General features: G+C 49.9%; 1 protein-coding gene across 2 annotated transcripts in view; it reads left to right on the forward strand.

Annotated features, from left to right (window-relative positions):
* The window catches only part of FAM198A (family with sequence similarity 198 member A), a 76,167-nt gene that overhangs the window by 12,597 nt on the left and 42,170 nt on the right, over nucleotides 1–21,400 (forward strand). Inside the window, exon 2 of one of the 2 annotated variants that reach the window (XM_018066909.1) lies at nucleotides 533–621. In XM_018066909.1, the coding sequence (XP_017922398.1) occupies nucleotides 586–621 (36 nt within the window). In that variant the 5' untranslated portion in view covers nucleotides 533–585. Of the gene's footprint in view, nucleotides 1–532; nucleotides 622–13,921; nucleotides 14,310–21,400 lie in introns of those variants that run through there. The other variant, XM_018066910.1, reaches the window with a different exon arrangement.

Here is a 21,400-nt window from a genome sequence, read left to right on the forward strand (position 1 = left end):
ACGTGACACTGACAGCCCCTGAAAACGCCTTGTGAATGTGCCACGTCCATCAGCCCTGGGTCTCAGGTTGCAGTTCTGGAAGTTGTCCACAAGGCGGCAGCACGTTGCCAGCCCACCTTGGCTTGCTCAGGCAACCAGAGCCTTAGTGAAAGGCCTGTTTGTGGGTTGTAATTCGAGTGCAGTGTACCAGCACAGAGACCCACGGGCTTGTATCTCCTGGCCTCTCTGCCCGTCCCCTTCAGCCCGGAAGACATATTCCAACCGCTGCAAAACCGCTGTGTTGAGGATGCTGCCACTTGTAGGCGGGGAGACTCTAAGGATGGCTGCGGAGGTGGAAGTCCCACATTGCCAGGACTCCTGGAGCGGGGACTGTTAAGAGCTCTTGCAGCCCAGGGGGTCCCCAGGTGTTGGGTGCGCCTGGCATGGGTTTGCTGTAGGCGGGCCGGTCTGGATTTTGCAGGTTGGGGTCTCAGTCATGGGGGAAGAGACCCTGCTGCTCCCGGGTTCTCACTTGCCTGCGCATCTTCTTCAGCCCCTACAGGGTCCAGCCTCAGGATCCAAGAGGGCTCAGGCTCCAGATATGTGATGCCAGCCAGGACGCGGAGGCCTCAGGGGAATCTGGTAGGCGTTTCTTTCTTTCATCTTCTCACCTAACTTTTATTTTTTACTGGCATCTAGGTGACTTAATCATTCCTTTGGTTTGAGGGGAATAGGAGCTCCATTTTCTTTTTTCCAGTGGAAATGTGGATTTTTTTTCAAGTTCTTTTTCCATTAGAAGTATTCCAGAGCGCCCAGCTGAGCTTCCTGTGGGCATATGAGTTTGCATATGTGAATCCAAAGCCACTCTCTGATCCCCTCCTTTTGCCTTTCGTCTTGTTTTATTCTGGGACCCTCCGCTTGGTGTGTAAGGAGTTGATACGTGCCGGTTCTCATATTCTGTCCATAAGTGATATCCTATCCTGGCTTTCTCTCTCTTCGCTGCAGTAGTTCAGCTAGTGTCGTCATGCCTCACTCCATCATGTCCATGCAAATGTCATGATTTCATTCTTTGTCACGTTTCTTTCTTGAAGCTGAGTGAGAGTCCAGGCCTCAGTAGAGCCAACTTCCTGTATCGTTCCAGTCCGAGGACATCTTGGAGCCTTCTGCGTTCTCTCCTGTGTCCATAGAGCTGTGCCGAACTTGGGGGTTCAGGTGTGTTGGAATTACTGCTTTCTCCGGAGACATTAGCAGAAGTCGGATTCCCGGGTCTGCTTGGTCTGGTTTTCTTTGTTTACTAGTTTTATAGATTTATCATGTTTCTGGCTGCGCCGGGTCTCCATTGCTGCTGCCCCTTGGCTTCTAACGTTTGGTGCATGGGCTTCTCGTTGCAGTGGCTTCTCCTGTCCTGGAGCACCGGATCGAGGGCGCAGACAGGGTAGTTGTGGCCCACGGGCTTAGTTGCCCTGGAGCATGGGGGATCTTCCTGGACCAGGGATCAAACCCGTGTCCTCTGCATTAGCAGATGGATTCTTAACCATTGGACCACCGAGAATGTCCTACCTCTCGTTTTAGACTTTAAAGTCAATTCCATCCTGTTCTTTTAAGTGATGGTGACCAGGTTTGCTTCTCTGGAAAAGCTGAGGCTGGCATGGTTTTCTCCCGGCCCTCTGCAGCATTTATTGCTTGTAGACAATCTGAGGATGGCCATTCTGACTGGTGAGATATTATATGTCTCTCTCTCTCTATCTTTTCTTTCCCAAAATAATACCTTTCTTTCATTCAGTTGAATTTTTCTGTGTGTATTTATGTAGTCCGTTGACGCCTTTCGGCAGTGCTGGGTGTTTTTTGCTGCCCAGGTTCTCTCTAGCGGTAGCAGGCGGGGGCTCTGTAGTTGGGGTGGGCGGGCAGACTCTGTTTGTGGTGGCCTCTGTTGTTAGGGAGCTCTATCTCTTAGGCGAGGGGCTGGAGTAGTTGTGGGTCTTGGGCTCTGTTGATCCTCGGCATATGGGATCTGCCTGGATGAGGAATCAATACGGTGACCCCTGCGTGGCAGGTGGATTTTTTACCAGTGAACCACCCAGGAAATCCTCGGTGGTCTTTTGATTGGCATTTTCCTGTTTGAGCCTGTTTCGATTACCCACCTCTGGTGGTGTCTTGAGGGCAGGTGACATTGACAGCCCCTAAAAACGCTTTGGGAATGTGCAGTGCCCATCAGCCCTGGTTGCAGTTCCCACAAATGTCCACAAGGTGGCAGCACGTTGCCCGCCCACCTCGGCTTGCTCAGGCAACCAGAGCCTTAGCGAAAGGCCTGTTTGTGGGCTGTAATTCGAGTGCAGTGTGCCAGCACAGAGACCCACGGGCTTGTATCTCCTGGCCTCTCAGCCTGTCCCCTTCAGCCCGGAAGACATATCCCAACTGTTGCAAAACCTGTGCTGAGGATGCTGCCGCGTGTAGGTGGGGCAACTCTAAGGATGGCTGTGGGAGGTGGAAGCCCCACTCTCAGGACACGTGGAGCCGGGATTTCTAAGAGCTCTTGCAGCCCAGGAGGGCTCCCAGGTATTGGGTGCGCCTACCATGGGTTTGCTGCAGGTTGGCCCGCCTGGATTTGCAGGTTGGGGTCCCAGTTGGAGGGCAAGAGGCACTGCTGGTCCTGGGTTCTCACTTGCCTGCCCATCATTTTCAGCTCCTTCAGCCTCCGCGGGGTCCAGCCTCAGGATCCAAGAGGGCTCAGGCTCCAGAAATGTGATGCCAGCCAGGTACCTGGCGACCTTGGGAGTATATTAGATCTTTCTTTCTTTCTTTCCTTTCCTCATTTAACTTTTATTTTTCACTGGCACCTTGGTGAATTAATCATTGCTTTGGTTTGAGGGGAATTGCAGCTGCACTTTCTTTTTCCAGTGGCATTGTGAATTTTTTATTGTTCTTTTTCCATTAGGAATGTTGCAGAGCAGCCAGCTGAGCTCCCTGTGAATATATGAGTTTGCGTATGTCGCCAAAGCAACTCTTTGACCCTTCATTTTACCTCTCCCCTTTTGCAACCAAAGGTTTTTTGTTTTATTCTGGGACCCTCTGACTTCGTCGCGTATTTGTCTCTCTCTGCAGTAATTCAGTTAGTGTGGCCATGTCTAGCTCCATCATGTCCACGCAAATGTCATTATGTCATTCTTTGTCCCATTTCTTTCTTGGGGCTGAGTGAGAGTCCAGAAATTCCTGTATTGTTCCAGGGTCAAAGGACATCTGCGTGGCTTCCGTGATCTCACCTAAGCCCAGGGCTGCACCAGACTTTGGGGTTCAGGTGTGTTGGAATTAAGATTTTCTCCAGAGATGCAGGCAAAAGTCAGATTACCAGATCTGCTGGCTCTCGCTTTAGACTTTAAAGGAAATTCCATCCTCTTCTTTCTAATGGTTGTGACCAGTTTGCATCTCTGGAAGAGCTGAGGAAGCACAGTTTTCTCCAGGTCCTTGGCAGCATTTGTTGCTTGTAGACAATCTGAAGATGGCCAGTCTGACTGATAAGAGATGACATTTCTCCCTTTCTTTTTTTGTTTTGAAAAAAAATTTTTTTTTGTTTTATTCAATTGAATTCTTCTGTATTTATTTATTTAGTCAGTTGATTCCATCACTGTGCTGGGTCTTCCCTGCTGCCCGAGTTTTTCCCTGGGCACGGCAGGAGAGGGCTCTTCTGTAGTTGCGGTGGGCAGGCTTTCATTGTGGTGGCCTCTCATTTGGGGGAGCTCTGGCTTTAGGGCTTGGAGCTGGAGTAGTTGTGAGTCTCGAGCTTCGTTGACCCCTGACATATGGATCTCCCCAGATGAGGAATCAATACCGTGTCCCTTGCCTTGCAGGGGGATTGTTGTGCAGTGAACCACCCCGGAAGCCCTTGGTGGTGGTTTGATTGGCATTTCCCTGATGATAAGCATGTTTGAATCTGTTTTCCTGTGTTTGTATGTTTCAATAAACCCTGAGTCAGTTTACCTGTTGCAGTGGGCTTCTGGCTGCTGCTGCTGCTGCTAAGTCACTTCAGTCGTGTCCGACTCTGTGCGACCCCATAGACGGCAGCCCACCAGGCTCGCCGTTTCTGAATCCTGTTTTGGTTACCCCCCTCTGGTGATGTCTTGAGGGCAGGTGACATTGACAGCCCCTAAAAACACCTTGCTAGTAAAGTAATGCTCAAAATTCTCCAAGCCAGGCTTCAGCAACACATGAACCGTGAACTTCCTGATGTTCAAGCTGGTTTTAGAAAAGGCACAGGAACCAGAGATCAAATTGCCAACATCCGCTGGATCATGGAAAAAGCAAGAGAGTTCCAGGAAAAACATCGATTTCTGCTTTATTGACTATGCCAAAGCCTTTGACTGTGTGGATCACAATAAACTGGAAAATCCTGAGAGAGATGGGAATACCAGACCACCTGACCTGCCTCTTGAGAAATCTGTATGCAGGTCAGGAAGCAACAGTTAGAACTGGACATGGAACAACAGACTGGTTCCAAATAGGAAAAGGAGTACGTCAAGGCTGTATATTGTCACCCTGCTTATTTAAGTTATATGCAGAGTACCTCATGAGAAACGCTGGACTGGAAGAAACACAAGCTGGAATCAAGATTGCTGGGAGAAATATCAATAACCTCAGATATGCAGATGACACCACCCTTATGGCAGAAAGTGAAGAGGAACTAAAAAGCGTCTTGATGAAAGTGAAAGAGGAGAGCGAAAAAGTTGGCTTAAAGCTCAGCATTCAGAAAATGAAGATCATGGCATCCGGTCCCATCCCTTCATGGGAAATAGATGGGGGAACAGTGGAAACAGTGTCAGACTTTATTTTTCTAGGCTCCAAAATCACTGCAGATGGTGACTGCAGCCATGAAATTAAAAGATGCTTACTCCTTGGAAGGAAAGTTATGACCAACCGAGATAGCATATTCAAAAGCAGAGACATTACTTTGCCGACTAAGCTCTGTCTAGTCAAGGCTATGGTTTTTCCTGTGGTCATGTATGGATGTGAGGGTTGGACTGTGAAGAAGGCTGAGCACCGAAGAATTGATGCTTTTGAACTGTGGTGTTGGAGAAGACTCTTGAGAGTCCCTTGGACTGCAAGGAGATCCAACCAGTCCATTCTGAAGGAGATCAACCCTGGGATTTCTTTGGAAGGACTGATGCTAAAGCTGAAACTCCAATACTTTGGCCACCTCATGCGAAGAGTTGACTCATTGGAAAAGACTCTGATGCTGGAAGGGATTGGGGGCAGGAGGAGAAGGGGACGACAGAGGATGAGATGGCTGGCTGGCATCACTGACTCGATGGATGTGAGTATGAGTGAACTCGGGAGTTGGTGATGGACAGGGAGGCCTGGCGTGCTGCGATTCATGGGGTCACAAAGAGTCGGAGACGACTGAGCGACTGAACTGAACTGAACTGAAAAACGCCTTGTGAATGTGCCGCGTCCATCAGCCCTGGGTCCCAGGTTGCAGTTCCGAAAAGTTTCCACAAGGCGGCAGCACGTTGCCAGCCCACCTCGGCTTGCTCAGGCAACCAGAGCCTTAGTGAAAGGCCTGTTTGTGGGTTGTAATTCGAGTGCAGTGTGCCAGCCCAAAGCCCAAGAGCTTGTATCTCCTGGCCTCTCTGCCCGTCCCTTTCACCCCGGAAGACATATCCCAACCGCTGCAAAACCACTGTGCTGAGGATGCTGCCGCTTGTAGGCGGGGAGCCTCTAAGGATGGCTGTGGGAGGTAGAAGCCCCCACTCAAGACACGTGGAGCGGGGACTGTTAAGAGCTCTTGCAGCCCAGGGGGTCCCCTGGTGTTGGGTGCACCTGGCATGGGTTTGCTGTAGTTTGGCCCGCCTGGATTTGCAGGTTGGCTTCTGAGTCGGAGGGGTAGAGACCCTGCTGGTCCTCGGTTCCCACTTGCTGGCCCATCCTCTTTAGCTCCCTCAGCCCCCACAGGGTCTGGAGGGCTCAGGCTCCAGAAATGTGACGTCAGCCCTGAACCTGGAGGCCTCCGGCAGAGATAGTAGTCATTTTTCTTTCTTTCCTTTTTTCATTTAATCTAATTTTTTCCTGGCATCTAGGTATTTTAATCGTTGATTCGGTTTAAGGTGAATAGTTCCTTCATTCATTTTGACATCTGGAAATGTGAATCATTTTTCTGTTTCTTATTCCACTGGAATATTCCAGAGTGCCCAGCAAAACTTTGTGTTAATGTATAGCAGTGTTGATGTGGGACTCCAAAGCACCTAGTTTATTCCTTCCTTTTACATTTCCCCTTTTTAAATATAGGTTTTTTTCTTTGTTCTGGGACTCTCTACGTCAGTGTGTAATTGGGTTTATATATGCTAGTTTCCATATGATCTGTGTAAGTGACATCGGTTCTTGTTCGTCTCTATTTGCGTGTGTTAATTTTGTTGGTATGATCACATGTAGTTCCACCCATGTTGCTACAGAGTCCGTTATAACATTCCTCTTCAGTTTTCTTTTTTATGACTAAGTGGTAGTTCATTGTGCCTGTGGACTGAAATTCCTGTATCTGTTCCATTTTCCAAGGACATTTTGGTGGCTTCCATGTCCTGGCCTATGCCAGGGGTGATACACCGAGCCTGGGGTGCGTGTGTCATGGAATTAATATTTTCTCCAGATACCTTACCAGTAATGGCGTTACCAGCTATACTGTTTGCTCCGGTTTTATGATTTTAAGGAACCTCCATGCTGTTCTTTGTGGTTGCTATGACAAATTTCCCATCTCCAAAAGAAAAGTGAGGCACCGTTTCCTCACATTTTTTCCTTTCGTTTCCCTCTCCCCTTTGGTGATTGTATGTTCCTTTTTTAATTGTACAGTGTTTTGAGTGCTTTTCAGGTCAAGGTGATTTAAATGCCTGTGAGAAGAGGTTTCTGAATTCACGCTTGTCATGAAGTTTGTAGACCCTAGAGACACAGCGATCTCAGAGCCTTGAATCTTTTTCTTTCTAGATTGTGGGCCCAGTTTTGCCTCTTTTCCTTAGTGCGTCTTGTTCTCCTCCACCCTTTCGCTGCCAGGACATCATCCAATAACTAGGAAAATCTCCAGGCCGAATCAACGCACAGAGCAGCTTCCGTACGGAATGGTGCTATTGACTTGCTCATATCGTCATCGTTTAAACCTTCTGTCGTACTCACAGTTTTGGTACCAGCCTGGATGATCTCTGTGAAATTCCACCTGCCAGCTTCAAAGTTCGGTGCATTTCGGCGTTTTTCTTCCATTAAGGGGATTGCTGTACGTGACTGACGAGGGCAATCAAGTTACCCGTGGCTATCCTTCATTGGAATTCATCCTTAGGTCTTTTTTTCATGTTTCACATGTTTATTTGGTTAGGGTTTTCCCCCCTTCCCCAGGTCTTAAATATGATCAGCTAAACGTTGTCTCATGACCTCGAGGAGAGGCAGGCGGCATTCGGAAGCCTGCTGGTCGGGAGCTGCCCCGCGTTTATCCTCTGGACTGCTTCTTGGTTTCAGAAACAAGGTCGGAGAATCACGGAAGCTCTTCTGGGGGCTCTGTGGGCAAGGCCTCGGTGCAGCTGGGAGGGGAGACCGCTGCTGCCATTTGGTGAGTGCCCACTGGGCATTAAGTTCCTTGCGTTCATTGTCTGTGTAAAACTGTTCTGGTAAACTTCTCGAGGCAGGCATTATATCTCCATTTTATAGGTGAGGAAAGTGAGGCTGGATGGTACGTTATTTGTCTAAGGTTATTCAGACCAAAGTGTTGAAATTCAGTTTTTTGGATCTGACTGTCTCCAGAGCTGCAAATTCTCTTTCTTCATGTGATTTGTAAGAATGTGCCCTTGCCCTTACGGAGACAAGATTCCTGAAAGTATGTTTAATAAAGAGGTGACAGCAACTTACAATTGATGAAAGAGAGCTACTTTTATTGATACCGAAATGGTTGCAGTGTATTGCTATGTAAGAGTAAGCAGGCCTGAGCAGAGCAAGGCGGGCCCCAGTGGAGGCAAACGTTAGCATTATGCCTCCTGCCCAGACCTGACAGCTCAGAGGGCTCCCTCCTACCAGACCAGCGCCTCCTGGGGGCTAGCCATTACTGCAGGTTAGCATAGATTGCAAACAAAATAATTCAGCATCTGCTCTTTTATGTTCAGATGCTTTTACCACATTTTGTTAGTGAGATTTATCCATGTTGTTACGTTTAGCAGAGGCTTTCTTTTCCTTTTTTTTTTTTTTTGGCTGCGCTGCACAACATGTGAAACTTCTCCACCCAGAGATCCAACCCAGGCTTCTTGCATTGCAAGTGTGGAGTCTTAAGCCCTGGACCGCCAGGGAAGCCTGCAGAGGCTTTCTAACACTGCTGAGTGCTGGGAATCCCCTGACTGTCCGGTGGTTAAGACTCTGGGCTTCCACTGCAGGGGGTACGGGTTCAGTCCTTGGTCAGGAAACTAAGATCCTGCATACTGTCTGGCATGACCAAGAAATAAGAAATAATTGAAGTAATAAAGAACTGGATATTATTTTTTAAGGTTACTGATTCCTATTCATTCAATTGATTGGATGTACCACTGGTTGATGGATATTTGGGTGGTTTCAGATTTGGGGCTTTTGTAAATAAAGCTACTATGAATATTCTTTTATCTGTATCTTTTGACTGACCTATTGATAGCTCAGTTGGTAAAGAATCCGCCTGCAATGCAGGAGACCCTGGTTTGATTCCTTGGTTGAGAAGATCCGCTGGAGAAGGGATAGGATACCCACTCCTGCATTCTTGGGCTTCCCTTGTGGTTCAGCTGGTGAAGAATCTGCCTACAATGCGGGAGACCTGGGTTCAATCCCCAGGTTGGGAAGATCCCCTGGAGAAGGGAACGGCTACCCACTCCAGTATTCTGGCCTGGAAAATTCAGTCCGTGGGGTCGCAAGGAGTCAGACACGACTGAGCGACTTTCACTTTCATATTCATGGATATCTCTTGACTATCTATAGATAGATAGGTTTATATAATATTGCATTAATTAATTGATCTGCGAGTGGAATTGTTGCATTATAGGTTAGGCATATTTTGGCTTTAACAAATAGCTGCCAAAAGCCTCACAGAGTCGTTATAATGATGTGTCCTCCTTTTCACAGTGTAAGAGAGTCTACAGTCTCCTCCTCCGTAGTTTCTGAAATTAGCCGTTCTGGTCTTAGCATAGATGTCACATATTGTGGTTTTAATTTATATTTCCCTACTGACTAATGATGTTGAGTACCATGTTCATATCCTTATTGGCCATTCAGATACTCTTTCTGTGTCGGAAGTCGTGCACCTGCAGAAGCTGGCATGGTTTGGACTTCCCCCGGCCCCAAGGGAGTGCGTGAGCTAACGGTGTTTCTTGCAGACCTGTCCAGGTGTGGGGCAATAGGAGAGGAGGGGGGAAAGGGGCTTGAGAGCTCTCAGCCATCAAACATCAGCAATGAAGCTGTGTTCTTTATCACAGTATTACTCAGGTCTGTGCTGCTGCTGCTGCTGCTGCGTCACTGCAGTCGTGTCCGACTCTGTGCGACCCCATAGACGGCAGCGCACTAGGCTCTCCCGTCCCTGGGGTTCTCCAGGAAAAAACACTGAAGTGGGTTGCCATTTCCTTTTCCAATGCATGCATGCATGCTAAGTCGCTTCAGTAGTGTCCAACTCTGTGTGACCCCATGGACGGCAGCCCACCAGGCTCCTCTGCCCATAGAATTCTCCGGGCAAGAATACTGTAATGGGTTGCCATTTCCTTCTCCAACTATGGTGATGAGGAAATAATAAATCTGAAATAGCCAATGCTTACGGTGTTGCCTACACCTGGAAAACAAGGTAAATAAGTATGAAAATGAGATACTGATTATCTTTAACTCCTTGGGCTAGGCCAGGAAATTAGCCTTTACATATGATATGTCCTACTTGGCTGAGCTGTGACTGGTTTACAAGTGAGAGCTAGTGATAGAATTTCAGAAAAGAATACAGTGTTGACACAATTCTTTTATCCATGGTAGTAAACTAAGTCTGGCTCTTGACTACTCAAATAGTAATACATTTAAAAATATGTCTTATGTAAATTATTTCTCATCAGTTCTCACAGAGACTACAGAATAGAGAGGGAAGGGATCTTACAAGTAGTGTAACTGTTAAATAGCCTGCCCATAGTCACTGCTTTCTGGAGCAGTAATTTCAGACAACGATTTTGGAATTCAGGGTCAGAAACATATTTAAACATTTGAATAATGAGTTATTTCCCTGGTCATGTGCCTGGAGTCTAAATTTTCTCTGACCTGCCATTAGAAGCGAAGTTTAAGAATGACCACATAAGGGATGCACCTCTTAATAAAACAAAGTCCTCATGTTCCAGAAACTAAAGCAGCCACCTGGAGGGACTGAAGAACCCAGGGACTGGCAGGCCCTAACTCAGCCCTCGATAATTCGTTGTCTTTCCCTTGGACTTACCAAATTCTCTCCTCTGCCAGGGTGTCTGACCCTTAGTTTACTCAAATATGGTTTCGCTCCAGCCAAGGCAAGGACAAAAATCCATTTCCCAGCTTTCCTCAAGTCCATGAGTGGTGGAACCTGGGTTTTCAAGTTTTTCCATCTGTAAAGTGGAGACTGTAACTGCTACTTGTGGGACTGTCATAAATGTTTTTTAAAAAAATTAAATGCACGTGAAAAGACCTTGGACTACATAGCTTATCATGTGGGTGCTCAATAAGTGTAGCTAATTACTAGTTGAACTCATCCATTCTGGAATTTGACATACCTGATACAGACTCTGAGCTTCCTTTAGGCAAAAGGGTAACTAACTCCTAGGTTCGCTCAATACTGTCTCAGTTTTAGCACTGGCAATTTAGCATCCCAGGGAACCCCTCCTCTAGACACAAAAAGTCCCAGTTTTTGGTAATGACTTGGTAGAAGTTTGGGGGAGAATATAAGCCTACCTGAAAAATAGGGGCTAAAAGCAACAATGTTTTTAGTGTCAAATGGATCTAGCAGAGATCACCTGCCTTCTGTAGTTGCTGTTGGGTATTTCTCCCCCCTTACCATTGATGTTGGCAGCCCTGATTTACGGTTCACAAAAATGGAGACTTCACTGCAGGTCTACCTTAGGTGTGTTGCGACCTTGAGCAATAACAGTCTATTTTTCATTTAGCTTGTGGATTAACTATTTGAATTTGTATTGAGATAGTGCTGGTTTAATTTTTGACATTGTGAATATCATGTTTTCTAAGAGTTCAGATAATAAAAACAAGAATGATTACCCTACCAATGCCGATATGTCTCAGACTTCACTGAGAAAGGCGGCTAAAGGACATTTTTTTTTTTAATTGAAGTACAGTTGATTTACAATGTTGTACCAGTCTGTGGTGAACAGCAAAGTGACTCAGTTATACCCATATACACATTCTTTTTCCGTTACAGTTTATCCCGGGAGATTGGATGTAGTTCCCTGAGCTGAGCAGCAGGACTTTGTTGTGAATCCATTCTAAATGTAAGGGCTTGTATCTACCCAGCCCAAACTCCCAGTACGTCCCCGCCCCGCCCCCGGCCCTGCCTTGGCAACCACAAGTGTGATCTCTGTGTCTGTGGGTCTACTTCTGTCTTGTCGCTAGGTTCGTTTGTGCCATAGTTTGGATTTTAGAGTCTGCGTGTGAGTGATGCCGTATGGTATTTGTCTCCTTCTGACTCACTTTTTCAGCATGATCATCTCTCGCTGCATCCTTGTTGCTGCAGATGGCGTCATTTCCTTCTTTTTTATGGCTGAGTAGCATCCCATTGCATATATGTACTGAAGCTTCTTTATCCATTCATGTGTTGACGGACACTTAGATTTCTTCCATGTCTTGAGTATTGTGAGCAGTGCTGCTGTGATCATAGGGGTGCATGTATCTTTTTAAATTATAGTTTTGTCCGGGTATATGCCCAGGAGAGGGCTTGCTGGATCATATGGTAATTCTATTTTGAATTTTCTGAGGAACCTCCATACTGCTTCCCATAGTGGCTACACCAAGTTACATCCACACCAAAAATGTAGGAAGGTTCCCTTTTCTCCACACTCTCTCCAGCATTTGTTATTTGTAGACTTTTTAATGATGGCTGTTCTGACCAGTGTGAGCCTCTAAAATTCCTTTTCTACATTATAGATACACTCTGTAAAAGAACCACCAAACTCTTTAACAGCAAAAAAGAAGTGTCTGTTCTACTCCCAAGTACAGTGTTTTTCAAACTGTACTCATTAGTGGATAGTGGGGCTATATAGTGATTACTGTGTGTGTGTGTGTATGGTCAGTCGTGTCCAACTCTTTGCGACCCCCATGGGCTATAGCCCACCAGGCTCCTCTGTTCATGGGGTTTTCCCAGCAAGAATTCTGAAGAGGGTTGCCACTTCCTCCTCCAGGGCATCTTCCTGACCCAGGCTTCGAACCTGTGTCTCGTACATTGGCAGGTGGATTCTTCGCCGCGGAGGCACCTGGGAAACCCAGTAGTGATTAGAGACCACCATTAAAAATAATTAAGGTGGAATAGAATAGAAAACAGTGGAGTGCACCGCATGTAATAATGATTTACAAAATTTTGTTTTAGTTACTTTTATGCATATATGTTTGTGTAAAAAGTCAGGACAAAGAACGTACATCTCACATGGGTTACAGTCAGGAAAGGAGACTCAGAAGACCACGTCGTCCCCCCCAAACATCTGGACAAAAGGCAAAGCAGTTTATCCTGTCTGCCCCACTCCCTCCTCCTCCACATTCCTCAGCCAGCACTCAGATTGCCAGTTCTCCCCATCCTCCCTAGACACGAACTGTGGTTTTCAGCCCCACATCCAGCCTCCTTCCTGGCTTATCCATTTCTTCGTCTTTCTCGCATGCTCTCACAAATAGGCTTTGGTTTGCTAAACTGCTAACTGACTGTCTGGCCTCAGGAAAGTGACTTCAACTGCTTAATCCTCAGTTTCCTTATTTGAAAAAAGGTGGTAATAAATTCTCTCTGTTAGGATTGCTTGTGATGGTGAAATAAAATAACCTCTGGAAAACATCTGGAACATAAGGACTGAAAGAAATACATTCCTTTCCATCTGTCGTATCCCCACCACACACCCCCAATTTAAGGAGACCCTCTTAAGAAGCACTGTCGTCAGTGACAACCTCAAAGCGTGGTGTGGCGGGGAACTCCTGGGGAGACGCCAGTTCCTGACAATCTGATGATGACTCTTACCAGTTTGTCTTGGAGAGTAGTATTTTAGCCTGGTTCCCAGATTCTGAGTCCTCCTGCTGACTCCCTCCCCACCTTCCACCTTCGTGCTGCAGGCTAAGAATCCCGAGATACAGGCGTTGGGCTGCTTAGGAACAATGATCTCAAAGAGGTCCAGACACAGGTAGAAGGTCACCCAGCCATGAACAGAGGGGCCAGCCCGCAACTCCAGGGCTGAGGGTTCCAGGCCCTGTCTCCCCAGTAGGGAGCGCTGGACTGCGCCGCAGCAGCCTGCCGGGGATGGTCCAAGGGGCACCAGGCACGGTGTGCGCCCCTCGCGGAGACGTGGGTGTCAGTCCGCTTGCTGCCGGGACTTAAGCACCGATTCGTTCTGGAGGAGAAAAACTGTTCCTTAATGACCTGAGGTAGTCAAGGGATGCTCATTCTGCGTTTCCTTCTAAATCAGCCTTGGGGACCGGGCCCAAACAAGGCTAAGAGATGCCAGTTAAAGTTGTCTTTCTGAGGCTTTGCAGGGGCGATAGTTTGGGCGACCCTGCGCAGGAACCCCCCAGGTTGCCTTGGGCTCACTGGGCACCGCACCCCTTGGAGGCGAGATCGAGGCGATGCCCCGGGCCTGGCGCAGGGCCCCTCGCCCCTCTCCCGTCACCGGCCGCCGGCCGCGGCCCGGTCCTTCCTAGCACCTGGGCTCCTGCTCCAGGCGGCGGCGGCGGCGGCGGCGGCGCGAGCCCCAGGCAGGGCTTTTATTGTGAAAGGCGCCCCCCCTCCCGCGCTTTCGGGGAAGTGGGGAGGCTGGGCCGGACCGCGAGGCCCGGACTTCGCAAACTCTGCGGACGTCCGTAGCCGATCCGGGAGGGCTCGAGGCTGCGGGAAGGGTCCCGCAGAACCGCAGGTCCCGCAGAACCGCAGGTCCCGCGTGTGCGTTGGCCCAGACCTCCTTTACCAAGCCTAACCGCAGAGCATCCCGCCGCGCACGCCCGCCCCGGAGTTGGCCGCTAGAGAGCTGTGGCCCCTCGGTCCCGAACCCGCGTCCAGAGCAGCCCCGAGATCCACGGGGCCAGGGGCGGGCCGGGCCGGTGGGATGAGCTGGCGAGCGGGCTGAGTGCGCCCCGGAGCCGCTCCAGCCGCCGCGGGGGACATGGTAGGAATCGCGGGCGGGGACGCGCGGCCGGGCTGGTGGGAACGTGGGCACCCAGACAGGTGCCGCGGGCATTGCACCCTCTCCTGGCGCACGGAGCCGACGCGGCTTCCTGGGGCCTGAATTGTTCCCTGAAAGTTGCAGGAGGGCGGGGACTTAGGAAGGGGCGATCGGCTTTTCTGTTTCCCTTGGCGGGGAAGACGGTGATCGGGCGGCTTTCCTTTTGGATCTGCACGTCCTGGCTGCACTGTAAGCTTCTGGCAGAGGCGCGCTTGCTCCATCCAGTCCCCAGGGCAGCGCGGGGAGAGGATTCCCTGAGGCACCCGAGGCAGCCTCTGAGGGGTGAGACGCCTTTGAAATCATTTTATTCCTCTGAAAGATGCATGTGAATTTTCTGTTAGCTTCTTACTGTGTGAGTCATGTTTTAAGAAGTAGTGCCTTGCACTTACTATCATAGAATTAAATTGGCCCTGGTAGAGTTCTGATGCTTGTCTCCCAGAGCCCCACCGGGCTCCGCCTCCCAGGACCATAGAACAGATGTGGGTGCCCTGGAGGGCATCACTCATGGAGTCAAGGACCTCAAGAACAGCAGCCCTTCCATTGATAAAGCGCATACACATTAACAAGTAGGATATACAGACCCTAAAGAATATGATTCAGGCAGCTTAGCTAAAGCACAGGTGCAGCCCCAGAAAAGGGGCTTCCCTCAGCACTGGCTGCTCAGCTCTGCTTCCACGTTAGAAGCTACCTGCAGGTTCTTTCTGGTGGCTCAGCAATAAAGAACCTGCTTGCAATGCAGGCGATGCAGGAGACATGGGTTCGATCCTTGGCTTGGGAAGATCCCCTGGAGGAAGGCACAGCAACCCACTCCAGTATTCTTGCCTGGGAAATCCCATGGACAGAGGAGCCTGGCGGGCTACAGTCCATGGGGTCGCAAAGAGTGGGACACGACTAAGGAGACTGAACACACACACAGAGGCTGCCTGCAGCCCCCGCCCCACCCCTCTTTCAATTCGCTGTCCTTCCCTGGGGGTGTCAGCTACTAGGATGAGTCTGAACTCTGAGGGAACCCGGAGGGGCTCTCCTGTCTGCTTCCATGCACAGCTTTTCCATGCTATACTTGTAGAGGGCAGTTTGGAGCTCAGTGGAGACACTTCTCAAGGAGCCTAGCTGTGGGCCTGGAGTTAGAAGGCCCCTAGAGACTCCTCTGCAGGATGGGTGGTCTCTGGGAGAATAGCTCCCCATGGACCCCAATGTCCTGGCAGTGACAGGACCAGAGGTAGAGGGCTGGTCACCATGAGCTGGGAGCTCAGGGAACAGGCCTATGAGGCGGGGTGTGTGTGTGTGTGTGTGTGTGTGTGTGTGTATTTCACTTTACTTTGCATAGCACCTTCTCCCCTGTCCTCAGAGATTTCCATCCCCGCTCAAAACTCTAAAGAGGAATTAATAATGGAGTCTTAAGGTTGGAAAGGGGGAGTGAGTGATCAGAGGTATGGGATGTGAAAAGTGTGGAGATCTCTTTCTTTCTTTCTTTCTTTCTTTTTTTTTAACCACAGAATTCCCTGTTCAGGGCCCAAAGTGTTTACAGAGGAGAGCAGGGGCCAAGGCCACCCACTCAGGGCTGGTACTGCTGTGGACAGCAGCCTTCTGTCCATGGCAGAGCCTCTGGGGCTTCCTGCGGTGGAGGCTGTGAGGAGGGAGAAGTTACTCGGCTTCTGCTTGGGCAGCCTCTGGGCACCCTGACGGTATGACTGCTCCACAGCCAGGGCAGGCTTCCTATTCCTGTGAGCCAGCAGGCTCCTGGCTTCTCACCCTCAGTTCTGGGGCATGTTGGGACCAGAACTTGAATTGGGATTTGTCTGTGTTGGGGTCCACTTGCCAGAGAGAAGCCTAATGGTCAGCCTGTGGTAACAGAATCTCCCTCCAACTGAAGGGTCCCGTGGTCCAGAGGCCTGAGGGGGCGGGGCCTGAGAGCAACCTGGCATTGGCAGGAGCCAGTAAAGGAGGGGGCAGGGGATGAGTCCCTTGGGGGCCTCAGTTTCCTCCTCTGTAAAGTGAGAGATTGAACTGGATGCCCTTTGAGGTGCCATTTAGCTCCCAAAATGGTTGATGCCTGAATGATTCTGAGGCTGGATCCCAGCCCTGGTGTGGACCTCCTGTTAGCATGGGTAGCTAAAAGGTGTGGGGGAGAAGTGGTTCTCAGCCCTGACCTTCATGTACGCCTGACTCAGCCCTGACCCTCCAAGACCAAATCCAAAATGGGACCCAGACCAAGGGATGTTTTAAAATGAAGCCTCCCTGGATGGTCCCACTGTGCAACCAGAACTGAGAACCACAGGGCTGGAGGACTGAAGGGAAGAGGAACCGCGCTCACCGAGAGGTCCCTGCGTCTGCAGATGCTGCTCGTACATGCTAAGTCGCTTCAGTCGTGTCCGACTCTTTCAGGACCCCATGGCCTATAGCCCTCCAGGCTCCTCTGCCCGTGGGATTCTCCACGCAAGAATATTGGAGTGGGTGGCCATGCCTTCCTCCAGGGGATCTTCCCGACCCAGGAATTGAACCTGGGTTTTCTGCATTACAGGGAGATTCTTTACCACCTGAGCCACCAGGGGAGTGCTGCTCCTAGAGGCAGCCCTAAAATAGAAGGCTTCAGTGAACTTCAGCTGGGAAATGATGTATGTTATATGCCCCTCTTGGAGGATCCTCCCACAGAGAAACTTCTTTTAATTTATTAAAGCTGAAATGTGAATTTCCCCAACTTATTTGTATATTCAGTAATTTTTGAACACTAACATATTACTGATCCCCCAAGGTACCTAAAATGGGGAAGCCTGTGTTAGAAATATAAACTAAATGTCTGGAATCCTTGAATGTCCTTTTTCAGAAGTGAACACTGAACTGTGGGCCCTATGAGGGCATTTTTCATCATCATGAAGGGGCTGTGAATCTCAGCCAGGGCTCGGTGTGCCTATTTCTAAAGCTAAGAGTGCGATCCTTGCCACCTTGCCACTTTCCGTACAGTGATGGTGGCAGACTTGATGTATGCTGAAGACTTTGAGCTTGGATGAAAAATATTGATAGGAGTTAATTACTGCAAACTTAAATTTCTTTTTTCTTTTCGGTCTTTGGGGATAAAAAATATATATGATAACAACATATGTGAAATACAATACATTCTGTATAACAGTCACCGCCAACTTCTACAGGTAACTATGGTTCTCATTTTGGTGTATCCTCTATTCTCTTTGAGTATTATTTTAAGACTTGTATACAGAACATGCAGTTTTGCAATCTGTCTTACCCCAGTTTCTATCCAAAAAATGTGTTCTTGCGATGTGTACATCTCTAAAAAGGTCTTCATCACCCTACTTTCAATGCTCAGTACCATGTTTATTATTTTTGTGATACTTATTTCTTTATTTGGCTGTGTCAAGTCTTAGTTGCAACACGTGGGATGTTTTGTTGCAGTGAGTGAGCTCCAGCGTGCATGAGCTCAGTAGTTGCTGTGTATGGGCTCAGACGTTAAAGAATCCACCTGCAATGCGGGAGACCTGGGTTCGATCCCTGCGTCAGGAAGTTCCCCTGGAGAAGGGATACGCTACCCACTCCAGTATTCTTGGGCTTCCCTGGTGGCTCAGATGGTAAAGAATCTGCCTGCAGTGCAGGAAACCTGGGTTCAATCCCTAGGTCTGGAAGATCCCCTGGAGGAGGGCACGGCAACCCACTCCAGTATTCTTGCCTGGAGAATCCCCATGGACAGAGGAGCCTGGCGGGCTACAGTCCACGGGGTCACAAAGAGTCGAACACAACTGAGCCACTAAGCACAGCACATGGGCCAAATTGCTCTGCGACACGTGGGATCATAGTTCCTCGACCAGGGACACAGCCTGCGCCCTCTGCATTGCAAGGTGGGTTCTTAACCAGTAGACCGCCAGGGAATTCTCAATACCATGGTTCTGATAATCATCTCCTTGCTTGTGGACTTCAGGTCATTTCCACTTTGGGGTTGTTTTCGACAGCCTGGGGCCAGCTTCTGATCATCCATGGAAATGGGAATCAAGCAGTGTCACAGGAACAAATTGATTCAGACGCTTCATCAAGGATTTTACTGCAGCCACCCTCGAGGACCCGGAGTGTGGGTGTGGGAGGACATTCCTCTTGTCTGTCTTTCCTCTACTATGAGCATGTCATCAGGCAGCCGTGGGGAGAAGGGCATCCCAGGGGAGCCCACACACGGCTCAGTTCTCCTTGGAAGAACCAAGAGCTCCTGTCCCTAGAGGTTAAGATCTAGAAGGGAATCTGTAGGTGAAGGGGCTAAGGCTGGAGAAGGGGTGTGACCTTCTCCAGGTCTCCAGGTCTCCTCGTTCGTCATATCCTTGAGGCCTCTGGTGCAGCTTGGAGTGGCGGGGTGGGAGGGTGGGAGGCACGTGGTTTGAAATCAGAATGAGATTTGTGCCAGACTAGGCTACTGTGTGGCTTTGAGTAAGCACTCCAATGCTTTGAATCTCAGGCCCCTCATCTATAAAATGGGCTTATACCTAGGGGTTGCTATGAGGAGCAAAGGACTCTCAGAGGTGAAACCCCGTGGTACCCCAAAGGTGCTATAAGAATGGGTATAAGGAGCCCACAGAAATAGATTTTCTTTTTGTCAGGACCTAAAACAGTAAGGAAGTCATTGACGTATTTTATCTAATGCCAACTGTTGGATAAGAGGTGCCCCTGGGACTCTAACTATGGGACAAGTGGAGACAGATTCTGACCTGCGATAGTTTTCCGGCTCCTTTTATATCTCTCCTCACCAGTACCCAGTCCCTGGGAGGTGCCTGCCCTGTCTGTGTGCCCTGGGCCTCCTTGCTGAGTGTTGGCTGGGTGAGCAGGCAGCCCCATTCAGCTGCAGCCCCCGGGGTCTAAGGTCCGGGCGCCCTGGCAGATGACCCTACAGGAGGTCTGGGTGAAGCCTTCAGGTTCTCAGGCTCAGCTGGAGAAGCAGTTAAACCAGTTTTGGAATCAGAACTGAGAATCAGGGCTTCCAGCCCTTGGAGCCTGCAGGGAATTCGATACCCTCTCCTGTGGGCACCCGGCTCACAGAGCAGCTTCTGCTACATACAGAAACCAGGCTCTGCAGGGCTGGCCTGGGAAGCAGAGGCTTTAAACAATCCTCTGGCCCCAACCAGACCAAGCAGGAGTTGGTCCAAAAGCACTGGGTTGGAAGGGATAACGTAGAGGTGGGGGTAGGCCTCACGAGAAATGACGTCCCTCTTAGTGTCAGGGGCGAGGGGGAGAAATGTGCCCCAGTTCCTCCCCAAAGATGCTGACAGTCCCCCAGAAGAGGCCTGGGGGGCTAGCCCTCCCTCCCTACCCAGGTGCTGACGTTGAAGCAGAGCACTTCCCGTTTCCTTGAGGCCTGGCCGCCTGAGCCTCCGGGGCTGTCTTTGCTTGGTTTAGTTTTCTGATATGACTGCTAAAGTGTTTCCACCTGGGGGGCTCGGGGTACAACCCCTGTGTCATCTGGATGTGTCTACTACACGGGCTTGTGTCTGATGGGCCGCCTGGCCCGAGGTAAGGATGGAGCCAGGTTTGTGGGTGACCCCCAGGCCGCCCTCCCTGTATGCCCCACACACCATGTGCACATATCCTTGGAAGTGGCCTGGGGGCTCCACAAGTGCTTGCTGAGAGCGACCAGAAGGGGCTGTAAGGTGGCAGCTGGTGAACTGCGGGGTGAAGGCAGGTCAGAGTGAGAGGCCAGGAGAGGAGGATGCGGAGGATGGGGAAGCAGCAGGGGCCTCCGCTGGTCTCCAGGCCTTGAGTGGTTCTGAAAGAACTCGGGTCTCCAGGGCCAAGGCCTGAGTGTCGCTCCCCGTGGCTGTGGAGTTCTTGAGGGAGGATTTTGCAGCGATGGCACTGTTGTGTCCTGATTGTGGTGGGTGGTGGTCCTATCCACGTGCTAAGACTCATAGAACTGGATACAGAAGTTTTAGTTTTACTGAAAAAATAATTTTAAAAATAGTTTAAAGAATAATATAACAACAAAAAGAGGGAAAAGCAGTCTAGCAGAAGGGACAGAATACGCAAAGCCCTAAAGGCAAAAGTGAGAGTCCCTTGGACTGCAAGGAGATCCAACCAGTCCATTCTGAAGGAGATCAGTCCTGGGTGTTCATTGGAAGGACTGATGCTAAAGCTGAAACTCCAGTACTTTGGCCACCTCATGCGAAGAGTTGACTCATTGGAAAAGACCCTGATGCTGGGAGGGATGGGGGGCAGGAGGAGAAGGGGACGACAGAGGATGAGATGGATGGATGGCACCACCGACTCGATGGATGTGAGTTTGAGTGAACTCCGGGAGTTGGTGATGGACAGGGAGGCCTGGTGTGCTGCGATTCATGGGGTGGCAAAGAGTTGGACACGACTGAGCGACTGAACTGAACTGAAAGGCAAAAGTGAGCTGTCCAAGCTGGCCGGGAGGATGTTGGGGGGAACCTTCTGGAAATGGGGCTGGAGGCAGAGCCTGGAAAGGGGGTACGAGTGGTACCCCCAGCCAGAGGCAGGATTTGTGCTGTCATCCTGAGAACAGAGGGGGCAACAAGAAGGCTTTTGAGCCTGGAGAGGTGGGATTGTGTTTGCATTTTAGAGAGCAGTTTCCCAGGGAGGCGAGGCTGCAGGGGGCGGGTGGAGGGGCAGCGTCTGGGAACAGTCGTGACCCCTGACCCTGGTGGACCAGAGGGAGGCGTGGCTGGAGGGAGCAAGTGTGGGGGATGTTCGGGCAGGAGAACCTCCAGCCCTTGGCAACCTGAGGGCAAGTCAAGAGCAACTTCCGTTTCTTGCTCGGGCATCTGCGTACAGAGGCTTCTGTGCCTTGCTCCTCTTTCTTCATCATAAAGGTAAGACCCCTTATCTTATGGGGTCTTTTGGCCACCTGATGCGAAGAGCTGACTCACTGGGAAAGACCCTGATGCTGGGAAAGATCAAAGGCAAAAGGAGAGGAGACGGGGGTGGCAGAGGATGAGATGGTGAGGTAGCATCGCCGGCTCAATGGACGTGAATTTGAGCGCACTCTGAGAGAGAGTGGAGGACAGGGGAGCCTGGCGTGCTGCAGT

This window comes from Capra hircus, chromosome 22 (assembly GCF_001704415.2).
Source record: "Capra hircus breed San Clemente chromosome 22, ASM170441v1, whole genome shotgun sequence".
NCBI lineage: Eukaryota > Metazoa > Chordata > Mammalia > Artiodactyla > Bovidae > Capra > Capra hircus.